The following is a 23,009-nucleotide window of genomic DNA, read 5'->3' on the forward strand; positions in this document are numbered from 1 at the left end:
TATCAACATATAGTTTGTTGATAGTATGACCATCTGTAGAGCATCTGCCGATGGACAATCTGGAATATCCAAATAAAGTGTGGCCAGGAGATAAGTACGCTAAGGGGATGTAGAGTAACTCAAGTACTAAATAGATGGCAATGCAGCCTGGCGAGGGTGTAATTAGAGCAGTAGGCCTGTGATTCAGACCAAGATATCATTGCTTTTCAAAATTTCCAATTACACGTTTGAAGACTGCTGCAAAATGAGTTTTGTCTTGCAGTTGGTTGTATAGTACAGGTTCTCTGTGATTTTCTGTAGCGTGCTCTTTACGGAAATATCCCATACAAAGCACTGTATTACCACCTCCTGGTGATATGATGCCATTGCAGCCTGATCAGAGTCCTGAGGATATCCAATAAAACCACCAAAGGCCAATATCAGAATAGTGTTATTTACACTGAACAAAAATATAAAGGCAACATGTAAAGTGTTGGTCAAATGTTTCATGAGCTGAAAGTAAACATCCCAGAAATGTTCCATACTCACAAAAAATACATTCTTCTCAAAATGTGTGCACAAATTTGTTTACATCCCTGTTAGTAAGCATTTCTCATTTGCCAAGATAATCCATCCACCTGACTGGCGTGCAATATCAAGAAGATGATCATTACACAGCATGATCATTACACAGGGGCACCTTGTGCTGGGGACAATAAGATGCCACTATAAAATTTGAGGTTTGTCACAGAACACAATGCAACAGATGTCTCAAGTTTTGAGGGGGCATGCAATTGGCATGCTGACTGCAGGAATGTCCACCAGAGCTGTTGCCAGAGAATTTAATGGTCATTTCTCTTCCAATAGCTGCCTCCAACGTCATTTTAGAGAATTTTGCAGTACGTCCAACCGGCCTCACTAGCGCAAACCACGTTTATGGCATTGTGTGGGCGAGCGGTTTGCTGATGTCAACGCTGTAAACAGATTGCCCCATGGTGGTGGTGGGGTTATGGTAACGAACACAATTGCAGTTTATCGATGACAATTTGAACGCACAGAGATACCTTGACAAAATCCGGAGGCCCATTGTCGTGCCATTCATCCGCCGCCATCACCTCATGTTTCAGCATGATAATGCACTGCGCCATGTAGCAAGGATCTGCACACAATTACAGGAAGCTGAAAATGTCCCAGTTCTTCCATGGCCTGCATACTCACCAGACATGTCAGCAATTGAGCATGTTAGAGGATGCTCTGGATCGACAAGTACAACAGTGAATTCCAGTTCCCACCAATATCTAACAACTTCGCATAGCCTTTGGAGAGGAGTGGGACAACATTCCACAGGCCACAATCAACAGCCTGATCAACTCTATGCGAAGGAGAGGTCGCACTGCGTGAGGCAAATGGTGGTCACACCAGATACTGACTGGTTTAATGATCCATTTCCCTACCTTTTTTTTAAGTATCTGTGACCAACAGATGCATATCTGTATTCCCAGTCATGTGAAATCCATAGATTAGGGCCGAATTAATTTATTTCAATCGATTGATTGCCTTATATGAACTGTAACTCAGTAAAATCTTTGAAATTGTTGCATGCTGCTTTATTTTTGTTCAGTATAATTAAAAGGATTATTAACGCTAATCAAGGTAACATACAGTTGAAGTCGGAAGTTTACATACACCTCAGTCAAATACATTTAAACTCAGTTTTTTACAACTCCTGACATTTGATCCTAGTAAAAATTCCCTGTCTTAGGTCAGTTAGGATCACCACTTTATTTTAAGAAAGTGAAATGTCAGAAGAAAGTAGAGAGAATTATTTATTTCAGATTTTATTTCTTTCATCACATTCCCAGTGGGTCAGACGTTTACATTCACTCAATTGGAATTTCGTAGCATTGCTTTTAAATTGTTTAACTTGGGTCAAACGTTTCAGATAGCCTTCCATAAGCTTCCCACAATAAGTTGGGTGCATTTTGGCCCATTCCTCCTGACAGAGCTGGTGTAACTGAGTCAGGTTTGTAGGCCTCCTTACTCACACACGCATTTTCAGTTCTGCCCACAAATGTTCTATAGGATTGAGGTCAGGGCTTTGTGATAGCCACTCCAACACCTTGACTTGCACTTTTCGCACCAAAGTACGTTCATCTCTAGGAGACAGAACGCGTCTCCTTCCTGAGCGGTATGATGGCTGCGTGGTCCCATGGTGTTTATACTTGCGTACTATTGTTTGCACAGATGAACATGGTACCTTCAGGCGTTTGGAAATTGCTCCCAAGGATGAACCAGACTTGTGGAGGTCTACAATTTCATTCTGAGGTCTTGGCTGATTTCTTTTGATTTTCCATGATGTCAAGCAAAGAGGCACTGGGTGTGAAGGTAGGTCTTGAAATACAATCACAGGTACACCTCCAATAGACTCAAATTATGTCAATTAGCCTATCAGCAGATTCTAAAGCCATGACATCATTTTCTGGAAATTTCCAAGCTGCTTAAAGGCACAGTCAAGTTAGTGTATGTAAACATCTGACCCACTGGAATTGTGATACAGTGAATTATAAATGAAATAATCTGTCTGTAAACAATTGTTGGAAAAATGACTTGTGTCACGCACAAAGTAGATGTCCTAACCGACTTGCCATAACTATAGTTTGTTAACAAGACATTTGTGGAGAGGTTGAAAAATGAGTTTTCATGACTCCAACCTAAGTGTTTGTAAACTTCCGACTTCAACTGTATATCACACCAAATTAACCATCCCATTCAGATCTATTGCGCTCAGTCTTTACTGTAAGCCATATAAACAACGTGCATAGCTGTCTAACAACCAGTACAGTATGTTGTTCAGACATTCTACCCACATGATAGTAGAGTTTATCTCCTTTATCTTATCCTGTATTCTCTTATAATGTTAACTTACCTCCCTTTTCCTCATTCCCACCCACACCCACAACCCCAGCCCCACTCTCCTCCCCCTATCTGTTCAGTCACTGTTCAGTTACATTCAAGGAATTCCTCAAAGTTGAGCACGCCTTACTTCATCGAGTGAAAGCTACCTCCTGGGGTTCCAACTAAGCTCACTTTCTGTGTGAGTCGATATCTGAGGAGTGGATACAGAACACACCACTAAACCTCAGCTTCATCTACAGAGTAAGTGACCAACTGTACTGTTCTGTAATACTGCTTTTAACTGTGATCCACTAACTCTACTAGCTGTAATTCAGACACTGTAATCTAATGTACTGTGCAGTGTGTAGAGATTATGTGTGAGAGAACAGGTTGCTGTGTGCAGCATAGAGTTGAAGTCGGAAGTTTACGTACACTTAGGTTGGAGTCATTAGAACTTGTTTTTCAACCACTCCACAAATGTCTTGTTAACAAACTATAGTTTTGGCATGTAGGTTAGGACATCTACTTTGTGCATGACAAGTCATTTTTTCCAGCAATTGTTTACAGAGAGATTATTTAACTTATAATTCACTGTATCACAATTCCAGAAGCTTACATACACTAACTTGACTGTGCCTTTTAACAGCTTGGAAAATTCCAGAAAATTATGTCATGACTTTAGAAGCTTCTGATAGGCTAATTGATATCAATTGAGTCAATTGGAGGTGTACCTGTGGATGTATTTCAAGGGCTACCTTCAAACTCAGTGCCTCTTTGCTTGACATCATGGAAAAATCAAAAGAAATCAGCCAAGACCGCAGAAAAAAAATTGTAGACCTCCACAAGTCTGGTTCATCCTTGGGAGCAATTTCCAAATGCCTGAAAGTACCACGTTCATCTGTACAAACAATAGTACGCAAGTATATACACCATGGGATCACTCAGCCGTCATACCGCTCAGGAAGGAGACGCGTTCTGTCTCCTAGAGATAAACGTACTTTGGTGCGAAAAGTGCAATTCAATCCCAGAACAACAGCAAAGGACCTTGTGAAGTTGCTGGAGGAAACGGGTACAAAAGTATCTATATCCACAGAAAAATGAGTCCTATATCGACATAACCTGAAAGACCGCTCAGCAAGGAAGAAGCCACTGCTCCAAAACCGCAATTAAAAAAGCCAGACTATGGTTTGCAACTGCACATGGGGACAAAGACTGTACTTTTTGGAGAAACGTCCTTTGGTCTGATGAAACAAAAATAGAACTGTTTGGCCATAATGACTATCGTTATGTTTGGAGGGAAATGGGGGAGGCTTGCAAGCCGAAGAACACCATCCCAACCGTGAAGCACGGGGGTGGCAGCATCATGTTGTGGGGGTGCTTTGCTGCAGGAGGGACTGGTGCACTTCACAAAATAGATGGCATTATGTGGATATAATGAAGCAACATCTCAAGACATCAGTCAAGAAGTTAAAGCTTGGTGGAAAATGGGTCTTCCAAATGGACAATGACCCCAAGCACACTTCCAGTTGTGGCAAAATGGCTTAAGGACAACAAAGTCAAGGTATTGGAGTGGCTATCCCAAAGCCCTGACCTCAATCCTATAGAACATTTGTGGGCAGAACTGAAAAAGCGTGTGTGAGTAAGTTACACCAGCTCAGTCAGGAGGAATGGGCCAAAATACACCCAACTTATTGTGGGAAGCTTGTGGAAGGCTACCCGAAACGTTTGACCCAAGTTAAACAATTTAAAGGCAATGCTACCAAATACTAATTGAGTGTATGTAAACTTCTGACCCACTGGGAATGTGATGAAAGAAATAAAAGCTGAAAGAAATAATTCTCTCTGCTATTATTCTGACATTTCACATTCTTAAAATAAAGTGGTGATCCTAACTGACCTAAGACAGGGAATTTGTACTAGGATTAAATGTCAGGAATTGTGAAAAACTGAGTTTAAATGTATTTGGTACAGTGTTTGTTTTTGTTGACATTCCACAACTGATTGGTGGTTGTCTCCTGCCCATCTTATCTCTGTTGACTGCAGCCACACCAACTCCCATGTTACACAAACATGCTTGGGGGGAAAAACGTGGAAAAACACCACACAAAAACTAATGCCTTCAGAAAGTATTCATACCATTTGACTCCACATTCTGTTATGTTACAGCCTCAATTCAAAATTGATTTTTTTTCTCTCACCCATCTACACATACCCCATAATGACAAAGTGAAAACATGTTTTTTTTTGTTTTTTTGCAAATGTATTGAAAATGAAATGGAGAAATATCTAATTTACATACGTATTCACACTTCAAAGTCAATACTTTGTCGAAGCACCTTTGTCATCATAGGGATTGTGTGTAGGCCAGTGACAAAAATGTTTTTTATACATTTTAAATTCAGGCTGTAACACAACAAAATGTGGAAAAAGTCAAGGGGTGTGAATACTTTCTGAAGACACTGTCTATTGCAGCATCTTACTGCTTTACAGTAAGAACACACAGTAAGTATATACTGCATGTGGAAATGCTTCTCTAAGGTGTGTTCTAGTGGCCAGTGCCATGCAACCTCTCTTCTGTGTGGTCTTCAGATCAGATTTATATCTGCTATTAGTGCATTGTTTAGTGAGATCTGGTGCATAATGTGCACAGTAATTCACTAAACTGTTGTAAAACGCAGAGGTAAAGTTAATCTTAAAGTCATGATCTCTCCAGCATGTCACCACAACTTGGGATTCTTTATGGGATGTAATGGAGCAATGCTCACTGACTTTCACATTCACTTTGTAATAAGAAATGGTGGACAACTTGAACCCAGGCATATCCCCCTAAATTTTCCTCCCTACATCTGTCTCTGTTGGTCTCAATTTGTCGATCTGTCTGTCCCCATTCTCTGTCTCTTTCTCTCTTAATCTCTCTCTTTCTCTCTCTCTCAACATTATGATGTGAATGAAGATCGTTTCTCTTCAAACTGAATATAAACTCAGAGCACTGCATCTCAATATGATTTAAATGAATAGCACATCTCCTCTACCTGATTTTAACAATGGCAGTAGATACAGAACACCAGCAGAGATAGAAGTAAGTATAAGTGTTATTGGAGTCCAAATTATATAGAGACAAAGTGAATATAAAGATTGAAGATACAAAGTAAACAGAGTACAAGGAAAAGAACTTGACTGGAAATCTTGTGACATTTATAGATTTTCTACTTCCTGGGTTGGATCACTGAGTCAGACAGGTATGATGGCCAGCGACCTCCAGATGAACTCTGAACAATTGAGGTCGAAGCCTCCCGCCAGATGCAGGAGCCCCTTCAACAGCATCAAGGTAGGCTGCGTCACCTCAAAACTACATATAACATTTCCACTTGCAACTAGCGCCAAATGTCAATTACATACCAGTAGTAGCAAAGGAATAGAAATCTATGAGAGTGGCATACTTTTTAGAACGCCACGCAATACTGCTGATTAGCATAATAGCATTTTACCGTCCGGCTGTTGCTGTTGTGTGTACAATTTCCAAAATTATTGGTTCTCGCTTATTACATTTTACTCCCAGTGGTGTAAAGTACCTCTTAAGGATCCGACCCTTTTTTTCAATTTTCGCCTAAAATGACATACCCAAATCTAACTGCCTTTAGCTCAGGACCTAAAGCAAGGATATGGATATTCTTGAAACCATTTGAAAGGAAAAATTTTGCAGTTTGTGGAAATGTGAAATTAATGTATAACACATTCGATCTGGTAAAAGATAATACAAAGAAAAAAACATACGTATTATTCCAGCCCAGGCTCAATTTAGATTTCGGCCACTAGATGGCAGCAGTGTATGTGCAAAGTTTCAGACTGATCCAATGAACCATTGCATTTATGTTCAAATGTTGTACCAAGACTGCCCAAATGTACCTAATTGGTTTATTAATACATTTTCAAGTTCATAACTATGCACTCTCCTCAAACAATAGCATTGTATTCTTTCACTGTTATAGCTACTGTAAATTGGACAGTGCAGTTAGATTAACAATAATTTAGGCTTTCTACGAATATCAGATATGTCCATGTCCTGTGAAATGTTCTTGTTACTTATAACCTCATGCTAATCGCATTAGCCTATGTTAGCTCAACCGTCCGGCGTGGGACCCACACTTTCCTTTAGAAAGGTTAAGTAAAAATACTTCGAAGTAATACTTAAGTCATTTTTTGGAGTATTTGTACTTTGCTATTCATATTTTTGACTACTTTTACTTTTACTCATTCCTAAAGAAGATAATGTACTTTTTACTCCATACATTTTCCCTGACACCCAAAAGTACTCATTATATTTCGATTGCTCAGGCAGGACAGCAATATGGTCCCATTGATGCATGAATCAAAATAACACATTGTAATCCTTACTGCCTCTGATCTGGCGGACTCACTAAACACAGATATTTAATTTGTAAATTATTGATGTGTGGGAGTGTGCCCCTGTCTGTCTGTAAATTAAAAAAACAAGAAAATTGTGGCGTCTGGTTTGCTGAATATAAGGAATTTGATGCATAGCGTTTACTTTTTACTTTTACTCAGGTATGACAACTGAGTACCTTTTCTACCCCTGTACTTAAGTACATTTTAAACCAGATACTTTTAGACTTTTCCTCAAGTAATATTTTACTGGGTGACTTTCACTTTTACTTGAGTCATTTTCTATTAAGGTATCTTTACTTTTGCTCAAGTATGACAATTTAGTATTTTTTCCACAACTGGTTACTCCTGTCTCTCACCTCTCACATCATTACTCCCAACTCTCAGTGAGTGTCAGTGTTCGAGAGCATCAAATCTGTGATGTGTTGTGAGTAAATTGACTGATCTACAAATAATAATTAGTAGTTATTTATGATTCAAGCTGATTTGTAGATCATCTGCAATGTCGAAAAAGCCCAATTGATGTATTGGTCTGCTTTGTGTGTTGTGTTGTGTTGTCGCAGAACTGAGACAAATACCGGGAAGTGAGGTCAAAGGGCAAATCTATGTCTAGAGACTGCTGTTCAGGAGTCCAGAAGATTTAGACTTGGATTCTGTGATGTTAGGGTCACAGAGACAGCTAGCGTGCTAACATTAAGGAGTTTAACCTACATTAATTGACAGGATATCCTCATGTTGTGGACTGGAGCCCAAAAATCTAAGGTCCATCGTCAGAGAGGAAAGGGAGCAAATCTTCCTTGTTTTGCAATCTGAAATGTAGTTTATTTCTTAATGTAGTGAAAACTTTGATGTGTGTCCTGTAGCCTACTGTGATGTTCCTCTCCAGCCCCAGGAGGGGTTGTGTTTCCTGTTGTTTTCAGCACATCCTTGTAGTGTTCCCATGAGTTAGAAACACATAAACTTGGTTCTGTATGTGTCTTTTAACTACATGAGTCTACTTCCTTGTGAATTCACTTGTAAAACTGTATCTTCAGGAGAATTAAGATAAGAAACTTGGCAAATAAAGAATTACTTTAAAAAGATTAGGGTTAGGCAGTTTGTATTACATGTAACACATTATGTTCTGGGAGTGAAAATCCTCATTAAGTTACTCATAGGCCTACAGAGTGGCCATTCTAAAGAGAGAAAACCAGACCCTCTTTAGCCCTCCAGGTAACTACAGTAGCATTATGTTTTGTTACATTACATAATCTCTTTACATAAAGGTGTCATACGTGAAACATGACGTGGTTCCACATAAAGTTCTCCTGAATATTTGAATCAGACTTTTGAGCTTTCTATAGACCATTGATCAGATCTGTTATATTAATTATGAATGATTTATACTACACGTATCTATAGTCTGTCAGCCTCTCTCCCCACTAGTTCTTCGTGCTATGCCATGGTATGCTCCAGCTGGCCCAACTGTTGGTGTCTGGGTATCTGAAGAGCTCCATCTCCACTATAGAGAGACGCTACGGCTTCTCCAGCCAGAAGTCTGGCATCCTGGCCTCATTCAATGAGGTGAGCCTGCCATGCAACCCACCACTCTACTGAGCTGGTTCAGATTTGTTCCAAATTCATTGGGTTAAGATTATTATTTTCAGAAGATGTACTTTAAATTTTCACATGTGAGAGGGTGCACGTGAGTGTGATAAGGTATGTGTGTGTGTGTGTGGACGTGTTTAACTATTCTTGTGGGGACCAGAAGTCGCCCCAAGAATAGTAAATAAAACATTTTTGGACCAACTGGGGACATTTTGTTAGTCCCCACGAGGTCAATTGCTTTTTCTAGGGGTTTAGGGTTAAGGTTATTTTCACTTCCGAGCTGGCCATGATAAGAGACAATACTGTGCAGCTGTATTCATCGCCCTGGCCAAGGCTTTCAACTCTGTCAATCACCATATTCTTATCGGCAGACTCAACAGCCTTGGTTTCTCAAATGACTGCCTCACCTGGTTCACCAACTACTTCTCAGACAGAGTTCAGTGCATCAAATCGGAGGGCCTGTTGTCTGGACCTCTGGCAGTCTCTATGGGGGTGCCACAGGGTTCAATTCTCGGGCAGACTCTTTTCTCTGTATACATCAATGATGTCGCTCTTGCTGCTGGTGATTCTCTGATCCACCTCTACGCAGACAACACCATTCTGTATACTTCTGGCCCTTCTTTGGACACCATGTTAACTAACCTCCAGACGAGCTTCAATGCCATACAACTCTCCTTCCATGGCCTCCAACTGCTCTTAAATGCAAGTAAAACTAAATGCATGCTTTTCAACCGATTACTGCCCACACGTCCAGCATCACTACTCTGGACGGTTCTGACTTAGAATATGTGGACAACTACAAATACCTAGGTGTCTGGTTAGACTGTAAACTCTCCTTCCAGACACATTAAGCATCTCCAATCCAAAATTAAATCTAGAATCGGCTTCCTATTTCGCAACAAAGCATCCTTCACTCATGCTGCCAAACATGCCCTCGTAAAACTGACTATCCTACCAATCCTTGACTTCGGCGATGTCATTTACAAATAGACTCCAGCACTCTACTCAGCAAATTGGATGCAGTCTATCCCAGTGCCATCCATTTTGTCACCAAAGCCCCATATACTGCCCACCACTGCGACCAGTATGCTCTCATATTTGTCGCCAAACCCACTGGCTCCAGGTCATCTATAAGTCTTTGCTAGGTAAAGCCCCGCCTTATCTCAGCTCACTGGTCACCATAGCAGCACCCAACCGTAGCACACGCTCCAGCAGGTATATTCAACTGCTCACCCCCAAAGCCAATTCCTCATTTGGCTGCCGTTCCTTCCAGTTCTCTACTGCCAATGACTGGAACAAATTGCAAAAATCACTGAAGGTGGAGACTCATATCTCCCTCTCTAACTTTAAGCACCAGCTGTCAGAGCAGCTCATAGATCACTGCACCTGTACATAGCCCATCTGTAAATAGCCCATCCAACTACCTCATCCCCATACTGTTATTTTTATTGTTTGCTCCTTTGCAGCCCAGTATCTCTGCTTGCACATTCATCTTCTGCACATCCCTCCAGTGTTTAATTGCTAAATTGAAATTATTTCGCCTCTATGGCCTATTTATTGCCTTACCTGCCTTATCTTACCTCATTTGCACACACTGTATATGGAATTTTCTATTGTGTTATTGACTGTATGTTTGTTTATTCCATGTGTAAATCTGTGTTGTTGTTTGTCACATTGCTTTGCTTTATCTTGGCCAGGTTGCAGTTGTAAATCTGAACTTGTTCACAACTGGCCTACCTGGTTAAATAAAGGTGAAATAATAACATTTTTAAAAAAGTTAGGTTTTTTCGGTTAAGGTTAGGGTTAAGATTAAGGTTAGGTTAAGAGTACGGTTTAGGGTTATGGAAAATAGGATTTTGAATGGGACTGAATTTTGTGTCCCCACAAGGTTAGCTGTACAAGACTGTGTGTGTGTGTGTGTGTGTGCGTGTGTGTAGGTGGGGAACACGGTCCTGATAGTGTTTGTCAGTTTCTTTGGTAGCCGTGTTCACCGACCGCGGTTCATCGGTGGAGGGGCACTGGTGGCCAGTCTGGCTGCTTTGATGATGGCCCTGCCTCATTTCATCAGTGGCCCCTACGAGTACACAGTCCACATCAGCCGTAAGTCACACACACACAAATGCAGACACGTACACACATTCAAATACACGCACACACGAACACACATTTGTTTGAATCTCAAAACAAAAATAGTTATCACCTAACTTCTAACTCCTTCCTACCTCTACCTTTGTTCCATAGAATCCAAGGATGACAACTCTGGCCTCTGCCAATTAGAGAGCTCCTTCCAAACACCCTTGTCCAATCACAGCTGCACACAGCAGGAGAGTCATGCTCAGCAGGGCGTATTCCCGCTCCTGCTCCTAGGACAGCTACTCCTGGGAATCGGCGGCGTTCCCATCCAACCCTTCGGAATCTCCTACATTGATGACTATGCCAGCAAGAGAAACTCTCCCTTCTACCTCGGTACGATCACTGGGAATGATTGGGAAACACAGAAAATTATTGGAATACTGGGAATACACATTCTGATGCAGGTCTTTTGGGCCAAAATGGCGTTTTTTTTAAAACTACAAATCAATAGATTATTGTTGTTTTTTAAGAGGGAGCGTTCCACCATACTTCTGTAACGTTCCTGCAACTTTTGCCTGCACTCTATAACCTCCATTACTGGGAATACTTGCAGGGACATTAGAGGGAGTGTGAGATGAGACATTTCACACATAACCCTGGTGTAGAAGGTGAAAAAAATAGCAATGAAACAAAAGTGAATGTATTGTATCCACTCATTGTTTGCAGCTCTCAAGGCTGTGTCGTGTTTAGTCTAAAAACAATGAGCAGACTTTCATTTTCTTTTCATCAACTTAAGTATGATCTGGGGAGAAGCAAATCATGAGCAATCACACTTTATTTTCTGTTTAAACTTTATTTTCTGTTTAACTGTATTGCCCCACAACAGGAGTGTTATGTCTGACTGTGGTTCCCCCCTGTAGGTATTCTCCTGGCTGTCACGTCTATCGGTCCTGCATTTGGTTTCATGATGGGCTCCTTCATGCTGAGTTTTTATGTCGACATCGACAAGATGTCCAAAGGTTAGCACACGCACTCGCTCACTCACGCACGCACGCACGCACGCACGCACGCACGCACGCACGCACACACACACACACACACACACACACACACACACACACACACACACACACACACACACACACACACACACACACACACACACACACATAGAACTAATATGGAAGTTATATACGGTGCCTTCGGAAAGTATGCAGACCCCTTGACTTTTTCCACATTTGTTACGTTACAGCCTCATTCTAAAATGGATGTAAAAAAATCCTCATCAATCTACACACAGTAGCCCATAATGATAAAGTGAAAACCGTTTTTTAGACATTTTTGCAAATGTATTAAAAATAAAAAACAGAAATACCTTATTTACATAAGTATTCAGACCCTTTGCAATGAGACTCAAAATTGAGCTCATGTGCATCCTGTTTCCATTGATCATCCTTGAGATGTTTCTACAACTTGATTGGAGTTCACCTGTGGTAAATTAAATTGATTGGACATGATTTGGAAGGCACACACCTGGCACACACCTGTCTATATAAGGTCCCACAGTTGACATGAGGTTGAAGGAATTGTCCGTAGAGCTCAGAGACAGGATTGTGTTGAGACATAGATCTGGGGAAGGGTACCAAAAAATCTATGAAGCATTGAAGATGCCCAAGAACACAGTGGCCTCCATCATTCTTAAATGGAATAAGTTTGGAACCAGCAAGACTCTTCTTAGAGCTGGCCGCCCGGCCAAACTGAGCAATCAGGGGAGAAGGGCCTTGGTCAGGGAGATGACCAAGAACCTGATGGTCACGCTGACAGAGCTCTAGAGTTCCTCTGTGGAGTTGGGACCTCCCAGAAGGCCTTTATGGTAGAGTGGCCAGACTGAAGCCACTCCTCAGTAAAAGGCACATGACAGCCCGCTTGGAGTTTGCCAAAAGGCACCTAAAGACTCACAGACCATGAGAAACAAGATTATTTGGTCTGATGAAACCAAGATTGAACTCTTTGGCCTGAATGCCAAGCGTCACGTCTGGAGGAAACCTGACACCATCCCTATGGTGAAGCATGGTGGTAGCATCATGCTGTGGGGATATTTTTCAGCGACAGGGACTGGGAGACTAGTCAGGATCGAGGATCGAACACAGAAAAGTACAGAGAGATCCTTGATGAAAACCTGGTCCAGAGCACTCAAAACCTCTGACTGGTAGGAAGGTTCACCTTCCAACAGGACAACAACCCTAAGCACACAGCCAAGACAACGCAGGAGTGGCTTTGGGACAAGTCTCTGAATGTCCTTGAGTGGCCCAGCCAGAGGCCAGACTTGAACAATTGAACATCTCTGGAGAGACGTGAAAATAGCTCTGCAGCGACGCTCCCCAGAAGAATGGAAGAAACTCCCCAAATACAGGTGTGCCAAGCTTGTAGCATCATACCCAAGAAGACTTGTTTTTTTTTAAATACATTTGTTTTTCCTTTGTCATTATGGGCTATTGTATGTAGATTGAAGAAAAAAAACTATTTAATCCTTTTTAGAATAAGGCTGTAATGCAACAAAATGTGGAAAAAATCAAGGGATCTGAATACTTTCCGAAGGCACTGCATATAATGAATAACTTAACTTATTTACTTCTGTACAACAGTGCATGATATGAGATTAATTTCTATGAGAGAAATCCACTTTACTCCCTTTCTGGAGTAAAATAGGTTCTTAACTGGAATTTGGGTTCCTATAGCCAGTGAGACCTCATTCAACAGAACACTTAACTGATAGCAGTTTACAGGAAAAAATCACTCTCTTTCACTGGGAGAAGCTCCACATTCATTTTCAATGACTGAAAGTGAAAGACTGTGATTTCTTCCTGTAAACGGCTATCAGTTTGACGGAGATTCAATGTTCTGTTGCATGATACCAAGGGGAAAAAAAACTTTCTGTTAACACTGTCAAAAATTGCTCAAAATGTTATAACATGTTGAAACCAGGAACTGTGCTCAGGGTACATTTCTATACATACAGTGCATTTGATTCAATTTATTATTTAATTTAATAGTATCATCGAATATTTTTATTTTATTATTGATATTGTACTTTACCACTAGTACAGTAACATGTCTCTCTCCTGTCTGCAGATGAGATAGGTCTGGAGAGAGGGGACCCTCGCTGGGTGGGAGCCTGGTGGTTGGGCTTTGTCGTGGCAGCCTCCTTCCTCTTTCTCACCTCCCTGCCCTACCTCTTCTTCCCCCAACAGATGCCAAAAGAGGTGATTGTATACCAGCTGAGTCACAGTCATGACATATATTTATGATTTATTGACTCTAACGAAAGTTGCACAATCTTCTCTCATAGAAAATATGTGGTTCAGAGCAAGTGAGAGTGGTGTGTTTTGACCTTGTTGAATAAGGTCTTGGCTCATATCCATCATTCTGAAATGTTGTTTTATCAGATTTTGGTTCATGTTTCTCTAATCAGTCATCCAGCACAAAGAAGAATATTCGTGCCAGGTCTTGCTCAATAGTGAAAGAGGCTGTATATCACATTAACATGCCAGAGCATAACTGGGCGTGCACACACACACACAAACACAAACACAGACACACAGTCTCTCTCTCTCTCTGTCTCTTGAATGCTGGAGCTTTAAAAGCTCTAAAGCTTGGCGTGTAACTTGAGTGCACTGCATTGCACCATACTTAGAATATGTGGACAACTACAAATACCTAGGTGTCTCCAATGCACAATTAAATCTAGAATCGGCTTCCTATTTCGTAAAACAAAGCATCCTTCACTCATGCTGCCAAACATACCCTCGTAAAACTGACTATCCTACCGATCCTTGACTTCGGGGATGTCATTTACAAAATAGCCTCCAACACTCTACTCAGCAAATTGGATGCAGTCTATCAGAGTGCCATCTGTTTTGTCACCAAAGCCCCATATACTACCCACCACTGCGACCTGTATGCTCTCGTTTGCTGGCCCTCGCTTCATATTCATCGCCAAACCCACTGGCTCCAGGTCATCTATAAGTCTTTGCTAGGTAAAGCCCTGCCTTATCTCAGCTCACTGGTCACCATAGCAGCACCCACCTGTAGCACACGCTCCAGCAAGTATATTTCACTGGTCACCCCCAAAGCCAATTCCTCCTTCAGCCGCCTTTCCTTCCAGTTCTCTGCTGCCAATGACTGGAACAAACAGCAAAAATCACTGAAGCTGGAGACTCATATCTCCCCCACTAGCTTTAAGCATCAGCTGTCAGAGCAGCTCACAGATCACTGCACCTGTACGTAGCCCATCTGTAAATAGCCCATCCAACTACCGCTTCCCCATACTTTTATTATTATTATTATTTTGCTCCTTTGCACCCCAGTATCTCTACTTGCACACTCATCTTCTGCACATCTATCACTCCAGTGTTTAATTGCTAAATTGTAATTATTTCTCCACTATGGCCTATTTATTGCCTTACCTCCATTATCCTACCTCATTTGCACACACTGGTGTATAGACTTTTTCTATTGTATTATTGACTGTATGTTTGTTTATTCCATGTGTAACTCTGTGTTGTTTGTGTTGCACTGCTTGCTTTATCTTGGCCAGGTCGCAGTTGTAAATTAAAACTTTTTCTCAACTAGCCTACCTCGTTAAATAAAGGTGAAATAAAAAATAAAAAATACACTTTACATTTGATAATTTTGCAATCAGACAAACTATCTCTTTGCCACATCGTGTGACCCAGGTCTCTTCAAAGTCTATTAGAGAGAGTTAATGCAATACAGGCAGGATTACATGTTTACTGTACCGTATTCACACTCAAATCTGCTTTAACACGAGTAAAGAGCATCATTGTGGTTCTTCCTCTCCCCTGGTTAGGAAGCTGCAGGCGATGCCAAAGAACCCAGAGGCGAGGAGGAAAAGAAACCGCTGCCAGACCCCATCCAGGAACTCACCCTCACACAGTTCCTCAAAAGTTAGACTCTTTTATAAGACCACATCCGTCTGTTTCCTTTCCATTTCCCTTCATTGTGTCTGTGGGTGACTACATGGCGTTGAGGGTGACGGTCACTGATGTCATGATACTGATAGTATATGAAAAGTAGTTGTGGTGGTCTCTCTCTTCCTCTATTGCTTCTCATCCCTTGGTAAATATGGTCTGAAGCAGTTAGGTCATCGACTTCGCTCGCCTCTTCCTTCTCCCCCTCGTCTCCCTCTCTTTCCCCTCCCCTTCTCTCTCCCAGGTTTCCCCCGTATTGCCCTGCGGACCCTGCAGAACCCCATCTACCTGTTGGTGGTGCTGGCACAGGTCCACCTGGCAGCTATGATAGCGGGCCTTGCCACCTTCATGGCCAAGTTCATAGAGCGCCAGTTCACCCAGACCGCCTCCTTCTCCAATATGATGATCGGTGAGAGACACCATTCATTATCTCTGTGGAACATCCTGGTTTAGGTTAAGGTTAGGGTTTGTCTAAAAAAATTGAATAGAAATAGAACCAATGGACCAAATGAAAATTCCACTCCATGGAGAGTGATTGCTTCAGTCAAATCTGCACACCTCAAGTATTTGACACCTGTGTTTGACATATACACAGTACTAGCTAGAATAATTATGCTTCAACTCTCCAATGGTCTATGGAAAGCACAGAGCGCATAGAAAACTACCACATAAACACTTTTAACCCCCTAAGGTCGATGTCCGTGCCCCGTGGAAATCTAATTAGCATAGTAAAAAAATCCCCATAAAAATCTGTCAGATTAATGATCAACTGGAGGTAATCATTCACAGATGCTGTCCAGACGATAAAGACTCCATTGTATGTGCAGAGCACAGCCAATCAAACCCCTGCCACCCATGTTTATAGCCTTGGAATACAGTGTGTTCTCTTTGATGAACAGGGTCAAATCTGGATGGGGTTTACTTGCCCTTTACCCTAGTGTTGTAGCCAGTTCTTTGGCGGGGTGCAGAATCTCCAGTGTTAGCACCTGAAGCTGCCAATATATCAACATTTTCCATGACAACCAAATAAGGCTAACCATTTTTAGGAGGGGGTTAACAGAGCTAGTCCGGGGGGAACCACCCTGCCTAAGTAAGGGGAAACACTGGTTGTGTTCCAGGTTGCCTTTCTCAAAGTCGGGATGCGCACATCTCAGTGTTTTATGTCTCCGGAACCATATTTACATAGCTATCTTTTGAGACTGCAATTAACATTATCTGGAACGTGCCTACTGCTTTATTCTGAGTGACCCTTACTCTTTGATCTTTGTGTGCCTGTAGGTGGGGTGAACATCCCTCTGGCGGTGCTGGGCATCGTGCTGGGCGGGGCTCTGATGAGGAGGCTGAGTATCTCTACTAGAGGCTCCGCCCTCATGTGCACGTCAGCCATCTTGATGTGTATACTCACCGCTCTGCCTCTCCTCCTCCTCGGCTGCTCTACACAGAGGGTCACTGGCGTCTACCCCACCAAGTAGGTTGCCGTCTCAAAAGGTTACCCTCACCTCGCCACCCTCCTTAAAACAACACTTAAGCCATAAGCTGCCATATTGTACCAGGCACCATTTCTCTTACATCTTCTTCTGTTCTCAGACAGAACAGGTCTTTGGAGTGTAGCTCTAGGTGCTCCTGTCCAACTGAGGCCTTTAACCCAGTGTGTGGCTCAGACGGGGTGGAGTTCAGATCGCCCTGTCATGCAGGCTGCTTGACCAAAGTGCTGGACGATAACACCAGCAAAATCCTGGTAAACCACTACACCTGCCTATCCATAAATGGGCCAAATCCTAACTTCTCCTGGCCAACCATTCCCATTCAACGACTCCTAACTTCTCCTGGACAACCATTCCCATTCAATGAATCCTAACTTCTCCTGGCCAACCATTCCCATTCAATGAATCCTAACTTCTCCTGGCCAACCATTCCCATTCAACGAATCCTAACTTCTCCTGGCCAACCATTCCCATTCAATGAATCCTAACTTCTCCTGGCCAACCATTCCCATTCAACGAATCCTAACTTCTCCTGGCCAACCATTCCCATTCAACAAATCCTAACTTCTCCTGGCCAACCATTCCCATTCAATGAATCTTCCATATATTATATTTGCACATGAGCTTAAAAAAGAAAGCAGAGAGAAAATGAAATCATATAAGATGCAGAATGACTGAAGAAACCCTAGATGATGGGTTTCAAGGTAGTAGACATGTCAGACAGACTCTAAAGGGGCCTCACTTCTGCTTTACTGTCACAGCCCGATGCCTACTGCATGGAAAACTGAGTTTAAAGCCAGACTCAGCATTCTTGAACCAACACACACACACACACACTTACACACATGCAGGCACACACACACCACCACCACCACCACCACCACACAAAGCCTGGGAGAAGAATATTAGTTTTGCTTGAAGCCAGAGAGACTGTTTCTTGACAATGTCTTTTCAATGTCTTTGTGAGATTCTCATTCATACCTACTAATGCCAACAGTTACTACCAGATGCAATGGTGTGGGTCTGCTTGGCCTGTGGTTAACGTCATGTGACTCTCTCTGTCTCTCTGACAGAAATACACCGACTGTGGCTGCATAGGGGTCAGCGGATCCTATGGTTATGCGTTGCCAGGGACATGCGGTAGCGACTGTAAACACCTCCTCCTGCCCTTCATGGTTCTCTCTGCTCTCACCTGCTTCATTGCATCATTCTCACAGACCCCATCCTACATGATGATACTGAGGTAGAACATTCACACACCTTTCACACACAGGCCTAACATGATATTAACATACTGAACACACACACCAATGAAAGAGAGAGAGGGAGAGAGAGAGAGCATCTGTAAATCAAAGTCACGTACACAGATTTGCAGATGTTATTGCAGGTGCAGCGAAATGTTTGTTTCAAGCTCCCGTGCCTAGAAAACAATACGCACATAATCCAAAAGTGAAAAGAAATGAAGAAATATCAGAACGAGCAATGTCAGAGCAGGAAGATAAATATATATAATGGTGTGTATAGACAGAAGGGACAGTATATGAGTAGAAATGGTGTGTACAGCAGTAGTTATATAGGTTGAGCAATGACTAAAATACAGTATATACATATAAAGTCGGTAAAACACTATGTAAACATTATTAAAGTGACCAGTGTTCAATGATTATATGTACATAGGGCTGCAGTCTCTAAGGTGCATGCAACAATGATTTCAAGATAAAGTAAAGCACGTTGGTGTGTGTGTGTGTGTGTGTGTGTGTGTGTGTGTGTGTGTGTGTGTGTGTGTGTGTGTGTGTGTGTGTGTGTGTGTGTGTGTGTGTGTGTGTGTGTGTGTGTGTGTGAGAGAGAGATGGTTTACTGCATCCGTTCAGCTGTTGTGATACACTCCGATTTAAACGCTGTTCCATCCAGCTGGTCAGTAGCTTCTTCACACCAGCACTGATTCTGTTACCCCTCACCCATCCTTTCACTCTCCGTCCCCTCTACCCTCTCCATCAATTTTTCCTTCTCTCTCCCACTCTCCTCTACAGGACAGTGAGACCAGAGGATAAGTCTTTTGCTGTGGGGGTTCAGTACATGCTCTTCAGAGTGCTGGGTGAGTTACAGTGTTACAGCCTGAATTTCAAATTGATTCAATTTAGATTTTGTGTCACTGGCCTACACACAATACCCCATAATGTCAAAGTGGAATTATGTTTTTAGAAATTGTTACACATCAATAAAAAATGAAAAGCTGAAAATGTTTTGAATCAATAAGTATTCAATCAATTTGTTATGGCAAGCCTAAATAAGTTCAGGAGTAACAAGTCACATAATGCTTAACAAGTAGTCACAAAATAAATTGCATGGGCTCACACTGTGTGCATTAATCGTGTTTAAAATTATTTTTGAATGACTACCTAATCTCTGTACTCCACACATACAATTATCTGTAAGGTTCCTCAGTTGAGAAGTGAATTTCAAACACCGATTCAACCACAAAGACCAGGGAGGTTTTCCAATGCCCACAAAGAAGGGCACCTATTGGTATCGGTAAAAATGTTTTTAAAAAGCTGACACAATGAATATCCCTTTGAGCATGGTGATGTTACACTATGGATGGTGTATCAATACACCAAGTCACAACAAAGATATAGTTGCCGGAGAGGAAAGAAACCGTTCAGGGATTTCGCCATGAGGCCAATGTTTACTTTAAAACAGTTAAGAGTTTAATGGCTGTGACAGGAAACAACTGAGGATGGATCAACAACATTGTAGTTACTTCACAATACTAACTTAAATGACAGAGTGAAAAGAAGTAAGCCTGTACATTATGAAAAATATTCCAAAACATGAATCCTGTTTGCAATAAGGCACTAAAGTAAAACTGCCAAAAATGAACTTCATGTCCTGAATGCAAAGCGTTATGTTTTGGGCAAATCCAACACAACACATCACTGGTTCAGCCTGCTTTCCAACAGGCACTGGGAGACAAATTCACCTTTCAGCAGGACAACAACCTAAAACACAAGGCCAAATACAGTAAATACTGCACTGGAGTTGCTTACCAACACAACATTGAATGAGTGGCCTAGTTACAGTTTTGGCTTTAAAATCTATGGCAAGACTTGAAAATGGCTGTCTAGCAATAATCAACAACCAACTTGACAGAGCTTGAAGAATTAAGACATTTATAATGAGAAAATATTGTACAATCCAAGTGTGCAAAGCTCTTACATTTACCCAGAAAGAGTCACAGCTGTAATCACTGCAAAATGTGATTCTGACATGTACATATTGACTCAGGGGTATGAATACTTATGTAATCAAGACATTTTAGTGTTTATTTTCATACTTTTTTTAATTATTTTTTTTACATATGTTCATATTTTTCTTCTACTTTGACATCACAGAGTATTTTGTGTAGATATATTACAATTAAATCCATTTTAATCCCACCTTTAACACAATAAAATGTGGAAAAGTCAAAGGGTGTGAATACTATCTGAAGACACTGTATATCAGCATTCCACAGACAGCCACACTCACCTCTTTCCCCTTGATTCCAAGAAATGTAGATAAATGACCTACAGTGATCGACTTTTCTGCTCGAGTAGACATCCATAATTTTAACAGCAAACATCTGGGAAACTGCCTTTTAAATATTTAACCCTGAATTTGACTCTGTTCGTCCTGTTAGGTGACATTAAAGGTACAGTAGAGTCAGCAATATGGCGTAGATGCACAAAGCAAACAGCATAGTGGGTCAATTTCCACAACAACTAAGAGCATTGGAGCGCGATGCCAAACTTCTCTGCTGTTTTGGTCCCGTGGCTACCACGTTGTAAAAGTGTGAAGCGAACTTGTGAGCATGCACAGATACTGTCTTGCATCTCACTCATCACAATATCTGCGTTGCTGCTCATGCAATGTCATTTAGCTGACTCTACCTTTAAGCAGGACCATGTACACTATGGAAGTAAGACTCTACAGGGATAATTAACATAAACACTGCCACTCAAGAATAATAACCTCACAGGCACTCATCCAAATGTCTGTTTACACAGTGTGTGCATGCATGTCTGTGTGCGTGCGTGCATGGATGTGTGTTTATAATTCTGTGTATGTGTGTCTCCAGCGTTCCTGCCAGCCCCAGTCCTGTATGGCACTGCCATAGACACCACCTGTATCATCTGGGGGAAGAAGTGTGGGAGGAACACATCCTGTCACTACTACAACATGGACCTCTTCAGACAGAGGCAAGTGCCAACAGATATGTCAGCCATGTCAGCCATACTAGAAAGTATTTGAGATGTGCTTGATTTAGCATAGAGCAGTTACAGACCATTTTACCAGGCAAACTAAATCAAACACAGTTCAAGTATTTAAAAGTATTTCCAATACTGTATTTATTAGACCCAGGCCTGTTATAGAGTATACAGTATGTCTGATATTCCCACCTCTCTTCTGTGTGCAGGTTCCTGGGTCTGCAGGCATTCTTTGTCACTGGAGCGTTTGTCTGCTTCCTGCTCTCCCTCCTGGTCCTGAAACATAGGGCAGGAAAACAAGGCCAGCAGGCAGGACAGGGATACACTATGATTGACAGAGAGCAGAGTCCAGACAAGAACACTGCCTCCAAAGAATTACAGAGTATGGCAGCATGAGAGAGGCCTAATAGAGAAGGAGAAGAAAGAAAGAAAGAAAGAAAGAAAGAAAGAAAGAAAGAAAGAAAGAAAGAAAGAAAGAAAGAAAGAGAGAAGAAAGAAAGAAAGAAAGAAAGAAAGGAAAGAAAGAAAGAAAGAAAGAAAGAACTGAATTGCGAGCTGAATAGAAAGTCTATTTCTATCCCCCAGAGGGTCATGATGAAGACTACAGAAATGAGAGCTGCTCCTTAGAATTCTCTCTCATTGAGAGTCCATCCCTTACTGTGTGTGTCCTCCATTTTGTCCATGGGAGGACTTGTTACTTTCTCTTCCTTTTCCCTGTTGGCCAATGAGCAGTGCTTCGAAAGTGTTGGGGAAGCTACTCTGAAAATATAGGTTACCAAGCTAGCAATTACTTCACACTGGAAGAAGTTAAGCTACACAAAAGCTACCCTTTAAAAAAAATATATATAGTTTTATTAAACTAAAGTTACTTTGAAAAAGGAGTTCACTACATTAAAAATACTTAGTGAAAATTAATAAAAATAAAAATTACATCAAATGTCAGACTACCAATTGCAATAAAGCATCACTTTGGGGTATCAACAGAATGTGTAATTAAGCCTATTAAACACAAAAACTATGTATCAAGTGAGAATTAAGTCATGTGTGGCTCAATTGGCAGAGCATGGTGCTTGCAATGCCAGGGTTGGGGGTCTGATTCCCATGGGGGACCAGTACGAAAATGAATCCATTCTGAGTAAGCGCGTCTGCTAAATGAATTAGGCAGGTGTGATGCAGAAAAAGGAAATTATTGACTACATCACCCATTTTATTTTTGCAAAAAAGTAGGGTGGAGTTCCAGTAGTTAACTACACTCCTACATGGCAAAAAGTAATTAGGTGTGCAACTCCAGATTTCTTACATACTCATATTATTATTATTTGATTTCTTTAGCCCGTTCGAACTTAAAC

The 23,009-nt window shown here is 41.5% G+C and overlaps 1 protein-coding gene across 2 annotated transcripts; it reads left to right on the top strand.

Annotated features, from left to right (window-relative positions):
- Nucleotides 1-2,929: 2,929 nt before the first annotated feature.
- On the top strand, nucleotides 2,930-22,136 carry LOC106567903 (solute carrier organic anion transporter family member 2B1). 2 transcript variants are annotated; one of them, XM_014137781.3, is made up of 15 exons: nucleotides 2,930-3,135; nucleotides 6,076-6,202; nucleotides 8,704-8,841; nucleotides 10,803-10,965; nucleotides 11,107-11,331; nucleotides 11,859-11,957; nucleotides 14,071-14,201; nucleotides 15,809-15,905; nucleotides 16,174-16,338; nucleotides 17,208-17,397; nucleotides 17,517-17,667; nucleotides 18,487-18,656; nucleotides 19,444-19,508; nucleotides 21,531-21,651; nucleotides 21,870-22,136. In XM_014137781.3, the coding sequence occupies exons 2-15, from the start codon at nucleotides 6,116-6,118 to the stop codon at nucleotides 22,054-22,056; spliced, it is 1,989 nt and encodes a 662-aa protein (XP_013993256.1). In that variant the 5' UTR covers nucleotides 2,930-3,135; nucleotides 6,076-6,115; the 3' UTR covers nucleotides 22,057-22,136. The 2 variants fall into 2 exon arrangements, with proteins under 2 accessions (XP_013993256.1, XP_082816505.1); XM_082960379.1 differs by lacking the exon at nucleotides 2,930-3,135 and adding an exon at nucleotides 5,818-5,953.
- Nucleotides 22,137-23,009: the final 873 nt, after the last annotated feature.

Source organism: Salmo salar, chromosome 13 (genome assembly GCF_965601325.2).
Source record: "Salmo salar chromosome 13, fSalSal1, whole genome shotgun sequence".
NCBI lineage: Eukaryota > Metazoa > Chordata > Actinopteri > Salmoniformes > Salmonidae > Salmo > Salmo salar.